The 21,167-nt window shown below is 40.0% G+C and overlaps 1 protein-coding gene across 1 annotated transcript in view; it reads left to right on the top strand.

Annotated features, from left to right (window-relative positions):
- ttn.1 (titin, tandem duplicate 1) overlaps positions 1-21,167 on the top strand; it is a 336,276-nt gene that overhangs the window by 265,673 nt on the left and 49,436 nt on the right. The window contains exons 229-254 of the mRNA XM_043694489.1: positions 1,480-1,630; positions 1,722-2,003; positions 2,089-2,391; positions 2,496-2,798; positions 2,880-3,161; positions 3,251-3,550; positions 3,841-4,143; positions 4,248-4,556; positions 4,671-4,952; positions 5,052-5,351; positions 5,452-5,745; positions 5,854-8,820; positions 8,927-9,247; positions 9,366-9,650; positions 13,573-13,872; positions 14,024-14,326; positions 15,522-15,797; positions 16,746-17,045; positions 17,137-17,439; positions 17,572-17,871; positions 17,992-18,279; positions 18,519-18,815; positions 18,913-19,215; positions 19,312-19,617; positions 20,520-20,807; positions 20,926-21,165. Coding sequence (XP_043550424.1) covers positions 1,480-1,630; positions 1,722-2,003; positions 2,089-2,391; positions 2,496-2,798; positions 2,880-3,161; positions 3,251-3,550; positions 3,841-4,143; positions 4,248-4,556; positions 4,671-4,952; positions 5,052-5,351; positions 5,452-5,745; positions 5,854-8,820; positions 8,927-9,247; positions 9,366-9,650; positions 13,573-13,872; positions 14,024-14,326; positions 15,522-15,797; positions 16,746-17,045; positions 17,137-17,439; positions 17,572-17,871; positions 17,992-18,279; positions 18,519-18,815; positions 18,913-19,215; positions 19,312-19,617; positions 20,520-20,807; positions 20,926-21,165 — 10,186 coding nt within the window. The remainder of the gene's footprint in view (positions 1-1,479; positions 1,631-1,721; positions 2,004-2,088; positions 2,392-2,495; positions 2,799-2,879; positions 3,162-3,250; positions 3,551-3,840; positions 4,144-4,247; positions 4,557-4,670; positions 4,953-5,051; positions 5,352-5,451; positions 5,746-5,853; positions 8,821-8,926; positions 9,248-9,365; positions 9,651-13,572; positions 13,873-14,023; positions 14,327-15,521; positions 15,798-16,745; positions 17,046-17,136; positions 17,440-17,571; positions 17,872-17,991; positions 18,280-18,518; positions 18,816-18,912; positions 19,216-19,311; positions 19,618-20,519; positions 20,808-20,925; positions 21,166-21,167) is intronic.

Raw genomic sequence — 21,167 nt, forward strand, 5'->3', positions numbered from 1 at the left:
CGGGTGCAGAGGAGATTTACCAGGATGTTGCCTGGTCTGGTAGGAAGATCGTATGAGGAAAGGCTGAGGCACTTGGGGCTGTTTTCATTAGAGAAAAGAAGTTTTAGGGGTGACTTGATTGAGGTGTACAAGATGATTAGGGGGTTAGATAGGGTTGACAGTGTGAACCTTTTCCCGCGTATGGAGTCGGGTATTACAAGGGGGCATAGCTTTAAATTAATGGGGGGTAGGTATAGGACAGATGTTAGGGGTAGATTCTTTACTCAGTGAGTCGTGAGTTCATGGAATGCCCTGCCAGTAGCAGTGGTGGACTCTCCTTCATTATGGGCATTTAAACGTGCATTGGATAGGCATATGGAGGATAGTGGGCTAGTGTAGGTTAGGTGGGCTTGGATCGGCGCAACATCGAGGGCCAAAGGGCCTGTACTGCGCTGTATTCTTCTATGTTCTATGTTCTATGATAGTTGACACAATGACTAGGAAACCAAACAAACGCCAAAGCATCAAATGGAATAGGTTCAAGCTTCAAAACAAACAAAAAGAAAAAGTAGATCTGGTATGGCTGGATCAGTTTATGGAGGAGAAAGTTTATTGGACCAACAGAAGACTAAAACTTGGATTAAATTAGAAGAATCCAGAAATCAAAATTATTCTTAAGGAACAAAACAGAAAATGCCAAGAAGATTTGAACCACTTTCAACAGCTTGAGGATCAAGATCAATCAATGGCTAAATAAAAACTTGATTGCTGTATGTCACAATATACAAATTCTGGAACAGCAACTGCAGTCCATTGACAACACAGACACTAACAGTAGACAATCATACTAATAATTATGAAAATTGACAACATCTCCAGGCAAAGTCACTACCACTAGGTAAAGACATAGCAACAAATTGCCAATTATTTCATAGATATTCATAGGCTTGCTTATTATTGTAAACAGTTGTAGTTCTTTTTGGAAAAGGCATGTTGTACATGTATTTAGTCTTCAAGAAGTCCATGTGCTGTTTTAATGCAATGGTGTGATTCTGACTGGTAGGTGGTCACTTTGGGCTTGTAAGCTGCACAAACAAAGATTTGTTCACTGCTGTAATGGCCTCTTTGTAGCTTATAATATGTTTTATTGTTTTAACTAAACTATCCTATGGAGTTGAACAATCCCTGATGAGGAATCCCTTATTAACCCATTACCATTAATGTGACAACCACCAGGAATACCACATGCCCCTGAATTCGGATCCCCTTGAAGAGTAATTACAGAAAAAGTAGGTTGTATCACTTGAAATGTATCATACTTCATTTCCATGAGAACACTTAGCAATGTACATGACAGCATTGCAGTTAGAGACTTATTCCACCATTCTATGAGAGTAGCATTTCCAGGGCAATTTCAAAGGGATAACAATTTGACTAAGTAGCCATCCCTTTTGCTCAGATTTGACTAATGTTTCTGTCCTTTCTGCTGTTTCTTCATAGGTAAAAGACAAAGAAATCCGAGGGATGAAGTTTGTTGTACCAGGACTGAAGGAAGGAAGTTTCTATAGATTTAGGGTAAGAGCAGTAAATGCTGCTGGAGTTGGCGAACCAGGAGAGGTGACTGATGTCATTGAAGTCAAGGATAGAACAGGTAAAAATGAGAAGACTTCTGTGACATTTCTCTTGCATTATTTTGGGAATAATACTTAACTAATAAAAATGTATTTTTTTTGTAATTCTAGTTGTTCCAGACATTAACTTGGATGCTAGTGTGAGAGACAGAATTGTGGTACATGCTGGTGGTGTCATTCGCATCTTGGCATATGTGTCAGGTAAACCACCTCCAGAGATCACATGGAAGAGAGATGATCAGCCAACACCACCAGAAGCTACAGTTGAAACTACAGCTATCAGTTCTGCTCTTGTTATTAAAAATTGTCAGAGAAAGCATCAAGGTGTGTACAATCTCATTGCGAAGAATGCAGGAGGTGAAAGAAGAAAGACAATTATTGTTGATGTTTTAGGTAAATATTATTTCGTCATTTTACAATTAGTGCAATATACTTTTCTTAAGTACTTGAATAAAATTATTTGTTATTTTAATTACAGATGTTCCTGGGCCAGTTGGTGAACCATTCCGCTGTGAAAATCTAACCAGTGATTCGTGCAAATTAACTTGGTTCCTTCCAGATGACGATGGTGGATCTGCTATTACCAATTATATCATTGAAAAGCGTGAAGCTGAACGTCGAGGCTGGTCCCCTGTTTCATACACAGTTACAAGGCAGAATGCTATTGTTCAGGGTCTAATTCAAGGAAATGTTTATTTCTTTAGAATTGCAGCTGAAAATATCATTGGCATGGGTCCATGGGTGCAGACAACACAAGAAATCACAATTAAAGAACCAATGTGTAAGTGATCCTCCTGCGTATATATTTTCCCCGTCTTTAAGTATTAAGTAAGTCAATTGTAATGACTGAATACATTAAATTCAATGCATTTTCCTGACCTGTAGCTGTCCCTGAACGCCCTGAAGATCTTGAAGTTACAGAAGTCACAAAGCAATCAGTTAGCTTGAAATGGAATCCTCCTAAATACGATGGTGGATCGGACATCACAATGTACATTATTGAGTCCCGTCTTATTGGCAAAGAAAAGTTCATCAGACTTACCAAAGAAAAATTGTTAGATCGGACTTTCAAACACAGTGGGTTAAGGGAAGGTGACACTTATGAATACCGTGTCAGTGCAGTGAATGAAGTTGGACAAGGCAAGCCATCATTCTGCACAAAACCAATAACATGCAAGGATCAACTTGGTAAGCCTGCCTTCAAATTCTTTTAAGAAAAATGTTTTTCTCCTCTCCAGAAAGTTAATAACCATGTATTTATATCTTTAGAACCACCAACAATTGACCTGGATTTCCGTGAAAAGTTTATTGTGCGCGTGGGTGAATCTTTCAACCTGACAGGAAAATATAAAGGGAAACCCACTCCAAAGGTTTCTTGGCTTAAAGATGACGAAGCAGTTGAAGAAACTAATCGCCTCAAGATAAACACTACACCAACAAAACTGAGTTTGGCGATTATGAAAGGTGTTCGTGAAGACTCGGGAAAATATTGTGTGGTGGTGGAGAACAGCACAGGCGTACGCAAGGGTGTCTGTCATGTGACTGTTGTCGGTAAGTTAGTTATCCACATGCTTTTTTTAGTTTAAAGTGTGGTAATATTGAAGTAGCAAACAGGAATCAAACATGTTGTTTTCTTTCAGATCGTCCACAACCTCCAGTTGGCCCAGTTTTGTTCAATGAAGTTCACAGAGATCACATGGTCATTTCATGGAAACCCCCACTTGATGATGGAGGCAGTGTGATCACTAATTATATTGTTGAGAAAAGAGATACACACCGAGAACTTTGGATGCCTGTTACTTCTTCAGTTACTAAAACAACGTGCAGGGTTCCGAAACTAATTGAAGGCAAAGAATATATTATCCGTATCTATGCTGAGAACATGTACGGAATCAGTGATCCATTGCTTTCAGAGGAAATGAAAGCCAAAGATCGTTTTAGTAAGTATCGAACTTTAGAATTCTTGCATTAATTGTGAAAAATGCAAAACAAAACTTAGAATAGCAAATTTAAAATCTAACTTTTTATCGTAATCATTTTCAATTAAAACAAGATAGAATCTTGATTACATACATTTTATAGTTTTGGGATTAAACATAATTTAATTATAAAGGGTGAGCGTTCTCCTATTTGCTTAAAAGCTTTGTAATATTATTCAATAGCGAATAAATGTGATGGAGAAATGTTCATTTGTTTTTCCTTTTCCCATTTTTAAATCATTTCTCTAAAGGGGTTCCTGAAGCACCAGATCAACCAATTATAAAGGATGTTACTAAGGATTCTGCAGTAGTGGTTTGGAATAGACCACGCGATGGTGGCAAGCCCATCACTCGATATATTGTGGAGAAGAAAGAAACCATGTCCAATCGCTGGGCCAGAGCATCCATGGAGCCAATTTACCCAGACACTCAATACAAAGTAACCGACCTGCTTGAAGGCTGTGAATATGAATTCCGTGTTTCAGCAGAAAATGAAATAGGAGTTGGTGATCCCAGTCCTCCATCTAAACCCGTATTTGCAAAAGATCCAATTGGTATATTAAACGTGCTCATTTATTTTTTTTTCCCTTCAAATAACTGTTTTTGTAATGTACTTGTCAGATTTATGATGGCCATCTTTTTAACTGTTTTTATCCAGTCAAACCAAGTCCACCGATTAATCCTGAAGCAGTGGACAAAACTAAATCTACTGTTGACTTAACTTGGCTACCTCCACGCCATGATGGAAGAGGGAAGATAATAGGTTACTTAGTGGAGTTTCAGAAAGTTGGTGATGAAGAATGGAAGAAAGCAAATCACACACCAGATTCCTGCCCTGACACTCATTTCAAGGTGACGGGTCTTACTGATGGAGATACATACAAATTCCGGGTAATGGCAGTCAATCAAGCTGGTGCCTCAGATCCGGCTTATGTCCGTGATCCAGTGCAAGTAAAAGACAGACTGGGTGAGTGTTTTCTAGAAATACAATGTGGGTCTTTCCACATTGAAGAGCTTTACGATTAATCTTGTTTTGTGTCACTGATTCTGTTCAGTCAAAAGATTTTCCTTCCTTCTACAGAGGCGCCGGAGTTGTTTGTAGATGCCAATATGGCTCGAAGTGTAAACCTAAAGGCAGGAACTACTTTAACTCTCAGTGCAGCTGTAAAGGGAATGCCATTTCCAAAGGTCACATGGAAAAAGAACGACATGGAAGTGCCGGTAAAGGCTGATATTGAAGTCACTCCAATAGGCAGCAAGCTTGAAATCCGTAATACCGTTCGAGGTGATAGTGGGTGCTATTCAATCATGGCTGAAAATGAAGCTGGAAGCAAGAGTGCTGCGTGTACTGTTGCAATATTAGGTAAAATATCAAGAGCAGAAAGAAACAATATATACACTTAATTCAGTCTTGATCTATATGCCTTTTTTCCCACATTAAAAATATGCCAATTATTTTCAGATAAACCGGGTCCACCTCGTAACTTGAACATTAGTGAGGTTAGAAAAGATTCATGCTATCTGACATGGAAGGAACCAGAGGATAATGGCGGTGCTGTGATCTCAAACTATATAATTGAGAAGCGAGATGTTGCAGCTCCTAAATGGATCCCCGTCTCATCTACAACCAAAAAGCACAGCATTATGGCTAAGTACTTAATGGAAGGCACGCAGTATTTGTTCCGTGTGGCTGCTGAAAATCAGTACGGTAGAAGTAGCTTTGTTGAATCAAGTAAACCCATAAAGGCAATCGACCCAATATGTAAGATTCTAATTGCTAAAGTTAATAATTTCAATTATTCAAACTCAACTTCTTTACCTGTTCACAGCACCTAAATTATTGTGCTCTCTTATTTTTAAAGCTCCCCCTGGCCCACCTAAGAATTTGCACCATGTTGATGTGGATAAGACAGAAGTGTCTCTTCTTTGGAATTATCCAGATCGTGATGGAGGCTCTGAAATCACAGGATTTTTAGTTGAATACCAGGAAGAAGGAGCAAAAGACTGGATTAAATTCAAAACTGTTAGCATACCAGAATGTGTAGTAACTGGTTTAGAACAAGGAAAGACATACAGGTTCCGTGTCAAAGCTCAAAATGCAGCTGGGCTTGGTCGTCCAGACACAACAGTGCCCATCCTATGCCAGGAGAAATTAGGTTGGTTAATTACGTTGACTCATTTGCTTTGTGTTGCACTGCTTTCAATCTGAATTTCATTGACGTTTTCATGATACTCATTGGTTCATGTATGCTTTTATTTTATAGTATCCCCAACTGTGGATATTGATGTGAAGTTGATTGAAGGTCTTGTTGTGAAAGCTGGCAGCACGGTTGTACTTCCTGCTTTCATGCGAGGTATTCCTCCTCCTTCGGCGAAGTGGGTCACTGACAACACTGAGCTTAAATCAGAAGGCAATTACAAAATCGTCACTGACAGCCATTCAACAATCCTTACTATTAAAGATTGTACCAGAAAACATACTGGTGAATATATACTTACTGTTTCCAATCTAGCTGGTAGCAAGACAGTGGGTCTACATTTAACAGTCCTGGATGTTCCCGGTCCTCCAGTTGGTCCAATCAATATCCTCGAAGTAACACCACAGCACATGATTATTTCTTGGCGTCCACCTAAGGATGACGGTGGAAGTCCTGTCATGAATTACATTGTTGAGAAACGGGAATCTAAGAAAGAAACCTGGGGTGTTGTTAGCACTGGAAGCACAAGCACCCAAGTTAAGATTCCACGTCTTCAGAAAGGATGTGAATACGTTATGCGTGTTCGAGCAGAAAACAAAATTGGCATTGGTGAACCACTGGAGTCTATGCCAACTGTTGCCAAGTACATGTTTGATGTTCCAGGTCCACCTACTAAGCCAGCTGTTTCTGATATCACAGAAAACGCAGTAACAGTTTCTTGGGGTGTACCGAAGTACGATGGTGGTAGCCCAGTCATCGGTTACCTTGTGGAACGCAGAGAAACAACTGGTAAATGGATACGAGTGAATAAGACACCAATACTGGATTTAAAACTGAGAACTGTTGGACTCTTTGAAGGAAATGTATATGAATTCAGAATATTTGCAGAAAATATTGCTGGTCTAAGTAAACCGTCGCCAATCTCTGATCCTGTCTCAGCAAAGCGCCCCATTAGACCACCCGGACCACCGATCAATCCTAAACTAAAAGATAAGACAAGAGAAACTGTTGATTTAGTCTGGACCAAGCCCATCAAGGATGGTGGCAGTCCAATTTTAGGATATATTGTAGAATGTCAGAAAGCAAATACAACCACATGGAATCGAATTAACAAAGATAGCTTAATTGAGCAGTGTGCTTTCAGAGTACCTGGTCTTATTGAGGGCAATGAATATCGATTCCGTATAAAGGCAGCCAATATTGTTGGTGAAGGTGAGCCAAGAGAACTACCAGAATCTGTAATCTGTAAGGACATTCTTCATCCTCCAGAGCTAGACCTGGATGTTGCTTGTCGTGACCTGGTCACAGTTCGTGTGGGACAAACTATTAACATAACTGGCCGTGTTAAAGGCAGACCAGATCCAGAAATTACATGGTCAAAGGAAGGCAGGGTACTTGTTCCTGACAAACGTATAATGATGAATAATGACTACCCTGTTATACAGCTGTTGGTTCGAGAGTCAACCAGAGCTGACCATGGTAAATATCATATTGTCGCCAAAAATAGTAGTGGACATGCCCAAGCTGCTGTCACTGTGAATGTTCTTGATAGACCAGGCCCTTGTAAGAATATCAAGGTAAGCTATGTCACTAAAGATTCCTGTATGCTTGCCTTCGAAAATCCAGATGACAATGGAGGCTCTGAAATTACTAACTACATAGCAGAAAGCCGTCACCCCAGCCAGAGAGGGTGGTCTGTGATTTCATCTGATTTGACTAAACGTGTGGTCAAAGTTCCACTTACAACAAATCATGAATACTTCTTCCGTGTGTGTGCAGAAAACAAAGTAGGACTGGGTCCAACTATTGAAACCAAAACACCAATCTTAGCTATAGATCCAGTTGAAAGACCTGGAGAACCTGAAAATTTCCATGTTGCTGATATAGGAAAGACATTTGTTCTGCTTAAATGGAGAAGACCTGATTATGATGGTGGTAGTCCTAACCTGACGTATCATGTTGAAAGAAGATTAAAAGATTCGGATGAATGGGAAAGAATGCATAAAGGAAGTATTAAAGATACTAGTTTCATGGCTGACCGATGTATTGAGAACAAGACCTATCAGTTTAGAGTCCAAACTAAGAATGAAGGTGGTGAAAGCAACTGGGTGAAGACAGATTATATTATTGTTAAACAAGAAATGCAGAAGCCAGTCTTGGATCTGAAGCTAGCTGGAGTACTCACTGTAAGAGCAGGTGAACCCATCAGAATTGAAGCAAGTCTCAGAGGCAAACCTCAACCAGAAGTTGTTTGGGTAAAAGACAAAGATGCAGTTGATCTTAACAGATCACCTCGAGCTAAGGTTGAAACAACCGCTGATGCATCCAAACTCACTATCACTAAAGCTAAACGTGAAAACAGTGGCAAATATGTAATCACTGCAACTAATCCAGCTGGTAGCTTTACAGCATATGCTACTGTGAACGTTTTGGATATACCAAGTGAAGTCAGAAATCTAAAGGTCTCTGGCATTGCAAGTGATAGGTGTACAGTCAGCTGGGACCCACCAGCAGATGATGGTGGTTGTGAAATTCAAAACTATGTTCTGGAGAAGTGTGAAAGTAAGAGAATGGTCTGGTCCATGTATTCCTCTTCTATAATTACCGATTATGCAAATGTCACTCGTCTTATTGAAGGAAACGAATATATCTTCAGAGTTCGTGCAGAAAACAAAATAGGTACTGGTCCACCAACAGAAACAAAGCCAATTGTAGCCAAGACACAGTTTAATAGACCTGGTCCTCCCGATGCACCAGAAATCACTAAAGTTGCAAAGGAAGAAATGACTGTTGTGTGGAATGCCCCAGAAGATGATGGGGGAAAATCAATCACAGGATATATATTAGAAAAGAAAGAGAAACGATCTTTAAGATGGGTAGCAGTTACAAAGAGTCCAATCCCAGAGAGACGAATGAGGGTTACAAATCTGATTCCTGACCATGAATACCAGTTCCGTGTCAAAGCCGAAAATGAAGTTGGATTAGGCGACCCAAGTCCACCATCGAAACCAGCAATAGCAAAGGATCCAATGGGTATTTATTTTATAACCTTTTTGTGCATTTTTTTAAGCATCAATAGTTTGCTTCCTTGTCACTCTTTAACTTTTACTTGATTCATTTCCTATTTTTCTGTGCACAGAACCTCCTGGTCCTCCAACTGGTCTAAAGGTGGTTGATAGCACAAAGACCTCCTTGACCCTTGGCTGGTCAAAGCCGGTGTATGATGGTGGTTCCCCTATCACTGGTTATATTGTTGAAATGAGACCAAAAGGTGTCAGCAAATTACCTGAAGAAGGTTGGAAGAGATGTAATGTTGCAGCCCAGCTTGTTGTTACTCAGTTCACCATGACCGGCCTCAATGAGAAAGAAGAATATGAATTCAGGGTTTCTGCACAGAATCAGATCGGAATTGGTCGGCCTGCTGAACTAAAGGAGGCAGTATCACCAAAGGAAGTGTTGGGTAGGCCCTGCATTTTGCTGTTTTCCTTCTTATGGTATAAATAAACCAATTTTGTTTAAATCTAGTATCATCTCTTTATGACATGATTTCTTATCCACAATTGATTTTTATTTTTCAGAACCACCAGAGATTGATTTAGATGCAAGCCTAAGAAAAACTGTAACTGTCAGAGCAGGATGTCCTATCAGGTTGTTTGCGACCATCAGAGGACGTCCTGAACCTAAAGTCACCTGGAAGAGAGTGGGAATAGACAATGTTGTCAGAAAGGGTCAAGTAGACTTACTTGACACAATGGCTTTTCTCGTCATTCCTGATAGTACTCGTGATGATTCTGGCAAATATTCACTTACGCTTGTAAATGCAGCGGGCGAAAAGGCAGTGTTTGTGAACGTTAAAGTTCTGGGTGAGTAATATACATTTTAGATGTTTTCTGGTCTGAACTGGAGAGGAATTTCTTAAGTATGCTCAAGGGAAGTTTCCTTATTCAGAATGTTTACTATCCCATGTGAATGGAGTAATTGCTGCATCTAGTGCTCCAGGAAATGAAATGGGACAAATGGAAAATATCACTATGAGGAAATATCTCAGCAATGGTGATCATCATATGATAATGTCAAAATAATTATGGAGAAGGACAAGGAGTAAAGTGAAATAAAAATACTTAAGAAAGGAAGTTTGACTTCTGCAAATTGAAGCTTGGTTAAATTGGAAACAAAACTGGCAGGCAGAACTACAATAGGGTAATGAGCTGCCTGAACAGAAAAGATGATTCAGTCAATGCGTATTCCACTAGCTTAAAGGGAGGACAGGAAAAGCTGAACTTGTTTGGATGATAAAGGATTTCGAGGATAGAATGAATATGAAAAAGGGGGGCTCTGGCAGATGTCAACTTGAACGAGGAACAAAGAACATTACAGCACAGGAACAGGCCCTTCGGCCCTCCAAGCCTGCGCCGATCCAGATCCTCTATCTAAACCTGTCGACTATTCTCTAAAGATCTGTATCCCTTTGCCCCCTGCCCATTCATGTATCTGTCTTCAATGATGCTATTGCTCCCGCCTCTACCATGCCCGTGTTCATCCACTTTACTAACACCTTCCACCCCGACCTCAAATTTACCTGGACCGTCTCAGACTCCTCCCTCCCCTTCCTAGACCTCTCCATTTCTATTTCGGGCGACCGACTCAACACGGACACTTACTATAAACCGACCGACTCCCACAGCTACCTAGATTACACCTCCTCCCACCCTGCTCCCTGTAAAAACGCCATCCCATATTCCCAATTCCTTCGCTACTGCCGCATATGCTCCCAGGAGGACCAATTCCGATACCGAACAACCCAGATGGCCTCCTTCTTTACAGACCGCAACTTCCCCTCCGACGTGGTCAACGATGCTCTCCACTGCATCTCCTCCACTTCCCGCTCCTCCGCCCTTGAACCCCGCCCCTCCAATCGCCACCAGGACAGAACCCCGCTGGTCCTCACCTACCACCCCATCAACCTCCTGATACATCGTATCATCCTTCGTCATTTCCGCCACCTCCAAACAGACCCCACCACAAAGGATATATTTCCCTCCCCTCCCCTATCAGCGTTCCGGAAAGACCACTCCCTCGTCAGGTCCACACCCCCCACCAACCCAACCTCCACTCTCGCCACCTTCCCCTGCAACCGCAAGAAATGCAAAGCTTGCACACACACCTCCCCCCTCACTTCCCTCCAAGGCCCCAAGGGATCCTTCCATATCCGTCACAAATTCACCTGCACCTTCACACACATCATTTACTGCATCCGCTGTACGCGATGTGGCCTCCTCTGTATTGGGGAGACAGGCCGCCTACTTGCGGAACGTTTCAGAGAACACCTCTGGAACACCTGCACCAACCAACCCACCGCCCCGTGGCTGAACACTTTAACTCCCTCTCCCACTCCGCCAAGGACATGCAGGTTCTTGGCCTCCTCCGTCGCCAGACCATGGCAACACGACACCTTAGAGGAAGAGCGCCTCATCTTCCACCTAGGAACCCTCCAACCACAAGGGATGAATGCAGATTTCTCCAGCTTCCTCATTTCCCCTCCCCCACCTTATCTCAGTCTCAACCCTCGGACTCAGCATCGCCTTCTTGACCTGCAATCTTCTTCCCAACCTCTCCGCCCTCACCCCCTCTCCGGCCTATCACCCTCACCTTAACCTCCTTCCACCTATCACATTCCCAACGCCCCTCCCCCAAGTCCCTCCTCCTTACCTTTTATCTTAGCCTGCTGGACACACTTTCCTCATTCCTGAAGAAGGGCTTATGCCTGAAACGTCGATTCTCCTGCACCTTGGATGCTGCCTGATCTTCTGAGCTTTTCCAGCAACACATTTTTCAGCTCTGATCTCCAGCATCTGCAGTCCTCACTTTATTCCCCCAGTTTAGCACTCTTCCTTTAAGACCACTCTTGTCTTTGTCCATGAATATGCTAAAACTTATGGAATTGTGATCACTATTCCCAAAGTAATCCCCTACTGAAACATCAACCACCTGGCCGGGCTCATTTCCCAACACCAGGTTCAGTATGGCCCCTTCCCAAGTTGGACTATTTACATAATGCTCTAGAAATTGCTCCTGGATGTTCCTTACAAATTCTGCTCCATCTAGACCTCTAGCACTAAGTGAATCCCAGTCAATGTTGGGAAAATTAAAATCTCCTATCACCACCACCCTGTTGCTCCTACATCGTTCCAAGATCTGTTTACATATTTGTTCTTCTACCTCATGTTCACTGTTGGGAGACCTGTAATACAGCCCCAGCATTGTTATCGCACCCTTCCTATTTCTGAGCTCTGCCCACATTGCCTCACTGCTCGAGTCTTCCATAGTGCCATCCTTCAGCACAGCTGTGATATTTTCTTTGACCAGTAATGCAACTCCTCCACCCCTTTTACCTCCCTATCCCACCTGAAGTATCGATATCCTGGGCTGTTTAGTTGCCAATCATGCTCTTCCCTCAACCAAGCCTCAGCTACAGCAATAACGTCATGCTCCCAGGTACTAATCCAAGCCCTATGTTCATCCTCCTTACCTAGTATACTTTTTGCATTAAAATAAATGCACCTCAGACCACCAGTCCCATTGCATTCATCATCTGCTCCCTGCCTCCACTTCCCCTTTGTCATGCTGACTTCTTTATCTAGTTCCTTACAGATTTTAGTTACTACTTTCTTACTGTCCTCTAACCTCATTTGGTTCCCAAACCCCTGCGACATTAGTTTAGACCCTCCTAACAGTGTTAGCAAAAGCATCCCCAAACGCCCCCAAGGAAAATGAAAAGGACAATCAGATTGATTACAAAAAGCATTGTGAAATGTAAAAGAAAATAGGATGGGTAAAGAAAACAGTATGAGATTTAATTAGCAACTAGCCTAAATGGAAATCCAAAGGTCATCAAAGCTTTATTAATAGTAGAGGGTTGTCATAGGTATCCAGGTCTCAATTATAAAAGGAAATTTACCAAAATGGTTAATGGTAAAAACAGAAGGCTTGGCTGAGGTTCAACAAGAAGAAATCTCTTTGACAAACACATAGTAAGTGAGATGTTTGTTGCAATACAGGAGTGATCACAATAGCTAAAGAGGAGGTACAGGAATAAAAGTGGATAGGTTACCTCGTACAGATGAGATGCATCCTGGAATGTTGACTGAAATAAGGCCAGAAGTTTTGGAGGCACGGGCTCTTATTACAGGAGTAATGGCAGAGGATTTGAACCTTATTCAAAAATAATGGGATAGATCTGTTACGTGTAGATCAGCCAGTTAAATGTCAGTAGTAGGCAATCATTTTGAAACAATAAATGGGGAGAGTATTAGTAGCCATGTGGATAAACATGGACTAATAAGCCAGCACAAATTTGTTAAGGTCTAATTTGATAGAGATTTTTGATGACCTAACAGAATGGTGCATTTATCTCTGCAGTAAATTGAGTAAATAAAGAGAAATAGTTCGCAATGAATGAATATTTGAGAGCCAGAGGGTGCAAGATTTCAGGCAAAAAAACAGAAGCAATGAGAAAAATATTTCTATGTATTGAGTGTTTAGGATTTGGAATTCACTGTGTGATAGAGTAGTGGAAATAGATTCCATATTAGATTTCAAAAGGAGTTTGGATAAAGAAAGAAGAAACAAATAGCAGTAATGTGGGGAATGCGCAGAGGAATGAGACTAGATGCTTACTCTTCAGCTGAACTGGCAGAGACTTGACAGTCTGAAGGACGAGCTTCTTTGTATACTATTCCTTGATAAAGCTTGATTTTTCTCAAAGTTGTTTTTTTTTGTTTTCAGACACACCTGGGCCTGTCTCAGATTTTAAAGCTTCAGATGTTACAAAGACATCATGTCATTTGTCTTGGTCACCACCTGAAAATGATGGTGGCAGCCAAGTGACTCACTATATTGTGGAGAAACGACAAGCAGACAGAAAGACCTGGGGCACAGTGACACAAGACTTGAAGAAAACGAGTTTCAATGTGACTGGCTTAGAACCCGGAAATGAATATTATTTCAGAGTAACTGCTGTCAACCAATATGGTCCTGGGGTTCCCAAAGACATTGCCAAACCTATTCTGGCCAGAGATCCAATCAGTGAGTAGTTAATGTTTTGCACTTTTCTTGTTAAAGGTTAAAAAAAAGTAACTAGGATGGCCAAATGGCCTTTTGTTATTACTAACTTTGTCTGGATATTATTTTGATATCAATTAATCTCAAAGCAACAATTTGCAATTTTCATTTTTAGGTGAACCTGATCCACCCAGGAAATTGGATGTCGTTGATATAACGAAGAATAGTGCTTCCCTGTCTTGGTTGCCACCTCTTAGGGATGGAGGAGCTAAAATTGATGGTTATGTTGTTGAATATCAAGTAGAAGGTCAAACTGAGAGACAGTGGACAAAATACTCCATAATCAAGGAACTGTCTATTCTTGTAACAGGCCTTAAGGAAGGAATTAAGTACAAATTCAGAGTTTCAGCTAGAAACATTGTTGGGACCAGCTTGCCCCGCGAAACTGAAGGACTTTTTGAAATTAAAGAACAACTTAGTAAGTAAACGATTATTTTTTTCCATGTATAAAAGGCAAAATTAAAGTCAACTTGACAAAAAAGGTGAGAAATACTTGTAGGTTAGGTATGACACAAGTTCATTAAGGCTGTCAGGAAGCTCAAACACTTTTCAAATTTGTGCCTCATTAATGTGCAATTCTCTGCTTTCCTTTCATTTAAAGTCCACTGAAGCATGTGGAACCAGTTGGCACCTATTGTTATAAAAGAATGTGATGCCAACTGCTGCTCAACATGTGGTTTGGTAGATTGCTTCTTTTCAGACTCTGATGTAAATTCTGGGGGAGTGTAAGAATTGCCTGGCAAATAATTTTGTGGGATGTGAGTATACCTTTTTGAGGTACACTCCAAAAGTCCCTTTAAAGTTCACTGTTTAGGCTTCCTAACACCTAGTTCAATGGAATTGGCAGATGCTGTGTATTCTGCGTCACTTTGTTTGGACATTGTAATTGAGGTCTTAGCTGAACTTCCATTCAATATAGTCTGAAAGTTATTTCTGGTTGGCACATGGACAGGTGAGTTCCCAACCACACCTCTGTTATTCGTTCCCTGCTTTACAGGGGTTTAGCGGATGATGGTAGTTGAAATGCAACCCTTGCAACTTCTTCAGCATGGTTCCAGTATTCTTAAAGAAAAAAACTGCCTTTATGAAATGCTTTATCATATCTCTCAAAAGTACATCTAACTGATTTTTTATGTTTAGCAGTCACAACGTTTTAGACAAGCATGATAGCCATTTTACATCTAACAAGGTTTCATAAACAGCATGAATGAATCATCCAATGATATTTTGAACATGACTCAATTTAACAGCTTATGATATCAAGTTGGCATCTCCAACAATCCAACACTTAATACATCACTGGAGTGAAGCCCTAGATCTTGATCAGATCCTGGAGTGTACCATTATTCCTCAATCTTTTACCACAGAGTCAAAGTTTACAATTGGAACTGAACTAAAAGTGGGATAATAATAAAATGTGTAAATAGTTTCTTGTTAAGCAATTTAAGATGCTGATATAATAGGCCTGATTTGCTGAGTAAATGCTACTGTTGGGGAATTTTGCAAATTACTGATAATTATTGGGAGACTGGAAACTACTTTGCACATTTTCAGCATGACATACCTGAAAAATTGACATTTCACATTTAATAAATTAACATATTTTTTTGCAGTTGCACCAAAGATTATAATGCCTGAACTAATATCTATCAAAGCTGGGAAGAAGCTTAGAATTGAAGCCCACATATCTGGCAAGCCTACACCAACTTGCATGTGGATGAAAGGTGATGAGGATGTCATTCCATCTAGTCGCCTGGTTGTGCATAAAACAAAGGATACTTCAGTGCTCATCATTAAAGATGTGACCAGAAAAGATAGTGGCTACTACAAACTTACTGCAGAAAATAGCTCTGGCGTTGCCTCCCAAAAAATTCGAGTTGTGGTCATGGGTATGTATATTCGTTACCTTGTGTAAGGGAATATATTTGAAAGAACTGGAACTGTGTAAACAATTTTATATTAATAGTGTTTGTGTGGGATGGTCTTTGGAGAGTCAGTGTGGACTCAATGGGCCAAATGTGACATAAGCCGTGGTTTCCACACTTTAGGGATTCAATGACTCTGCAAAGAACATGCAGCGGTAGGAGGTGGGAAGGAAGGCAAATCGCACATTATCCTTTAAAGTGAAAGGACTCATGTAAAGGAACAGGTTTTCATGAGGACATACATGAAACATTATGTGTCACTTTATCTGAGGAAGGATGTTCTTATTAAAGAGGGAGTGCAGTGAAGGTTTTACCAGACTGATTCCTGGGATGGAAGGTCTGACATGTGATGAATGATTGAATTGGTCATAATTATATTTGCTGGACTTCAGACAAATGAGGGAGGATTTCATAGAAAACTATAAACATCTAACAGGTCTAGACAGGGGAGATGCAACATGTTACCAATGATGGGACAGATTAGAATCAGGGATCATAGTCGAAGAAAAAAACCCAAAGCAACTGTGGATGATAGAAATCAGAAACAAAGGCAGAAATTGCAGGTCTGGCAGCATCTGTGGAGAGAAATTTTTGTCATAGTCTAAGGATAGGGGTAAACCATTTAGGACTGAGATGAGAAAAATCTTCAACCAAAGGATGGTGTGTCTGTAGAATTCACTACGGCAGGAAGCAGTCAAGGCTAAAGCACTGTATAACTTCAAGAAGAAGTTGGATATAGTACTTGGGGTTAAAGGGATAAAAATAGTTTGAGGGAGAGGCAGGAACAGGCTGTTGAGTCAAATGATTAACCATGATCTTAATGAATGGTGAAACAGGCTCAAAGGGCCAAATGGTCCACTGCTCCAATTGTAAACTCGTGTTATTTAATTACTGATGGTTGATATCTTTCAGATATTCCTGGACCACCACAACCACCGTTTGATATTTCAGAAATTGATGCTGATTCATGCAACCTTAACTGGCACATTCCATTTGAAGATGGTGGCAGCAACATAACAAACTACGTAGTAGAAAAATGTGACGTAAGCCGTGGTGACTGGGTTACCGTTGTGGCATCTGTGACAAAAACAAACTGTAGAATTGGAAAGCTTATCCCTGGACAAGAGTACATGTTCCGTGTTCGTGCAGAAAATAGATTTGGTATTTCAGAACCTCTCACCTCTGACAGAATGATTGCGAGATACCAATTTGGTAAGCTGTTACAAAATATTTGGGCTGCACATTTTTCTTAAGATGCAAAGTCTGGTTTCAGAGCTGACTATAGATTTGTTTTTCATCACAGATGTTCCCAGTGAACCAAGAAATGCACACGTCACAAAGGTGAACAAGGATTGCATATTTGTAGCATGGGATAGACCAGAAAGTGACGGTGGTAGTCCTATCACTGGATATATCATTGAACGTAAAGAGAGAAATAGTCTTCTTTGGGTAAAGGCAAATGACACTTCTATCCGTGCCACTGAGTACCCATGTACAGGACTAATTGAAGGGCTGGAATACACTTTCAGAGTCAGTGCACTGAACAGAGCAGGATCTAGCAAGCCTAGTAAACCAACTGAATTTGTAACAGCTAGGACACCAGTTGGTAAGTGTTCCAAACGTTTTTAAAAATAAAATATGTTCTTTTAGAATTAACTTCAAGAAATTTAGGAATAATTTAAATTTAATTTAATTTTTGTGTGTAAACTTAGAAATGTGTACCTATATTTTATAACAGATCCACCTGGCAAACCAGAACCCATTGATATTACAAACAATAGTGTTTCTCTAATCTGGACAAGACCCAAACATGATGGTGGAAGCAAACTAATTGGCTACTTTGTTGAAGCCTGTAAATTACCTGGTGATAAATGGGTACGTTGCAATACTAGTTGCCAAAGTGTACCCAATGAAGAATTCACTGTTACCAATCTTGAAGAACGTGCTCAATATCAATTCAGGGCCATTGCAAAGACAGCAGTTAATATCAGCAAACCTTCTGAACCTTCAGATCCAGTGACCATTATGGCAGAGCAAGGTATGAATTAGCTTTACTTCACTGCATTATTTTCTACCCGACTTTCATGTTTCAGGCATCAAATATTAAACATAATTTAAGAAATATCATTTATATTAAAATGCTTTGTTCAATTTACAGTTGCGCCAAGAATTGATCTGGGGGTGTCCATGAAGGCACTGATCACTGTAAAGGCTGGATCTAATGTTTGTCTTGATGCACATGTCTTTGGAAAACCCTTTCCAAAGATCACATGGAAGAAAGATGGCAATGTAGTATTGCCTGCTGAAGGCATTAAAATAGCTAGATCAAGAAACTTGTGCACGCTCGAATTGTATAGTGTACAAAGGAAAGAAACTGGAGAGTACACTATTCTTGCAGAGAATTCAAGTGGATCCAAATCAGCTAATATAAAACTGAAAGTATTAGGTAAAAATATTTTAAAGTATTTCATAGAATGTGTGAATCTGCTGCTTATTAGAAATTAGCTTAATAAAATGCATGTGAACATCCAGCGATATTTTTAAGAACTTCAAAAAATATTTATGTAATTTTTGAGAACCAAATGAAAAGATGGAAAGCAAAATTTTAAAACAAATTACTAGTTTCATCCTTAGGTAATTCATTTTCAAATACTCACGCACACTTATGCTCTTTTTATTTGTCAGATAAACCTGGTCCACCAGCTTCTATCAAAGTTAACAATATTTATTCGGATCGCGTTACTCTGAAGTGGGAACCTCCACTTGAGGATGGAGGTGCTGAAATTACGAACTATATTGTCAACAAGCGTGAGACAAGTCGTCCTAATTGGGCTCAAGTTACTGCTAATTTACAGATTACACAGTGCGGAATTGAAAAACTGATAGAGGGACATGAATACCAGTTCCGTGTCAGTGCAGAAAACAAATATGGTGTTGGTGACCCAATCATTACCCATCCAGTTGTTGCTAAGAATCCTTACAGTAAGTAAAACACCTTCTTTCCCTCTGGTAGCTAACTTTTGATTTTAGTTGATGAATGATGAAAAGATATTTAGCACATTCTTCGTATTACTTACAGATGTGCCTGGGCCATGTGATCCACCAATAATAAGTAACATCACCAAAGATCACATGACTGTTAGCTGGAAAGCACCAGCAGATGATGGTGGCTCTCCTGTGACAGGATATTTAGTGGAGAAACGTGAGGCAATGGCTGTTAATTGGTCAAAAGTCAACCGGAAACCAGTTTTGGAAAGAACAATTAAAGCTACAGGGCTTCAAGAAGGCACTGAGTATGAGTATCGAGTTATTGCCTTGAATAAAGCTGGACCAGGCAAACCCAGTGAAGCCTCAAAGGCAGCTTTTGCCCTGGATCCTCTATGTAAGTAGATATGTGATTACATACATATACATCAATGACACAATTCATTCACATTTGTTAAACTATTTTCATGCAAATTATTTTATTTCTACTCAGATCCTCCAGGACCACCTGCCTTCCCAAAAGTTATTGATACAACTCACAATACAATCAGCTTATCTTGGACTAAACCAGCATATGATGGTGGCAGTCCAATCTTGGGATATCTAGTTGAAGTTAAGCGTGCAGATGGAGAAAACTGGATAAAATGCAACATACCAAAGAATCTGCGTGATACACACTATATTGTTACAGGACTATCTGAAGGCACTGAATATAACTTCCGTGTAAGCGCCATGAACAAAATAGGCTACAGTGATCCAAGTGAAGTGCCGGAGAAACATACTGCCAAGGACATTTTGAGTAGGTTTTCATTGCTTGTGTGAAGCAAATTAAGTCCTGTAGCGAAACATTGTAATTTTTCTCAGTGGGTCAGGCAACATCTGTGAAGAGATAGATGGTACCTTTCAGATAAATGTCATTGGCCTGCTATGGTAACACCATTCCTCCATCCACAAATGCGGCCAGAATGTCTGAGTGTTTCCACAATGTTCTGGTTTTATTTCTGATTTCCAGTGCCTGTAGTATTTTATCTTTGCAGTATTTTTCTGAATTTGTTCTTGCCGTCATTTATAAGGAAGTACTATCATATTCAAAATAAATATTTTAAATCCTATGATAAAATAATAAAGGGAAATTTCAGGTATATCAAATATATCATAATTCACCGAGTCTGGTATTTCAGCTGGAACTAGCACCAGATACGCCTATCTTGGCATGTTGTAATTGTTCATATGTTTTTCAACTGGTCTTTAGGAAAATTCCTTAGGTTGGGTAGTCATGGTGCACAATGATGCAATTTTTCCAATGGGAACGTGAATACAGAAATCATTTTTTTTAATAAAAATGAGGAAATATTAGAGCATCTGCAAAATTAGAAGAAAATTTTATGAGTCGTTTCTAATTATTTTTGTGCAATTTGTTTTGTCTTAATTGCATGAAAAAATCATTTAAAGGTATCTAGTTGTACAGAAGATAATTTTGTAACTGAACCAAATGACCCAAGGGGTGACCTAGGACATTATTGGTTCCTGGGACATGGATCTAGGATCTGATTGAACAGACAGATTGAAGTGAAGATATTCTCTGGATGGTTGAAGAGATCTGTTTGGTGGAAACAACTCTATGCCATACAATGTGATTTTGATATATTTGTATACAGTTTAATAATGAAAATGTATTTATATATTTTTTTTCATGAACAGTTGCTCCTGAAGCAGAGCTTGACGCTGATTTAAGGAAGGTGCTTATTCTACGCGCTGGTGTCACAATGAGAATCTATGTGCCAGTGAGGGGTCGGCCTCCACCAAAGATTACCTGGTCTAAAGTGGATGCCAACATCCAGGAAAGGCAAGGGCTTGAAATCAGAACTTCGGATTATGACACTATGTTGTACTGTGAAAATGTGAATCGATACGATGCTGGAAAGTACATTCTAACTCTACAAAATAGCAGTGGAACAAAAGCATACACACTTAATGTAAAAGTTCTTGGTAAGTTGTGACTAATTATTTCTTGTCATATTAAGTTAAATTTTATTCATGTAAAGCAGTTTGATTGTAATTGTTTTATTCAGTGTGAGTTAACTTTTTATTTTTATTTCTTAATTAGATACTCCTGGTCCTCCAGTTAATCTTATTGTTAAAGAAACAGCAAAGGATTTTGCTGTTATATCATGGGATCCTCCTCTGGTGGATGGCGGCAGTCCAGTTAAAAATTACATTGTAGAGAAACGAGACGCTGAAAGAAAGGCATGGTCAACAGTAGCAACTGAATGTGCCAAGACTAGTTTCAGAATTATTAATCTGGAAGAAAGTAAATATTACTACTTCCGAGTTCTAGCTGAAAATGAG

Source organism: Chiloscyllium plagiosum, chromosome 7 (assembly GCF_004010195.1).
Source record: "Chiloscyllium plagiosum isolate BGI_BamShark_2017 chromosome 7, ASM401019v2, whole genome shotgun sequence".
Classification (NCBI taxonomy): Eukaryota; Metazoa; Chordata; class Chondrichthyes; order Orectolobiformes; family Hemiscylliidae; genus Chiloscyllium; species Chiloscyllium plagiosum.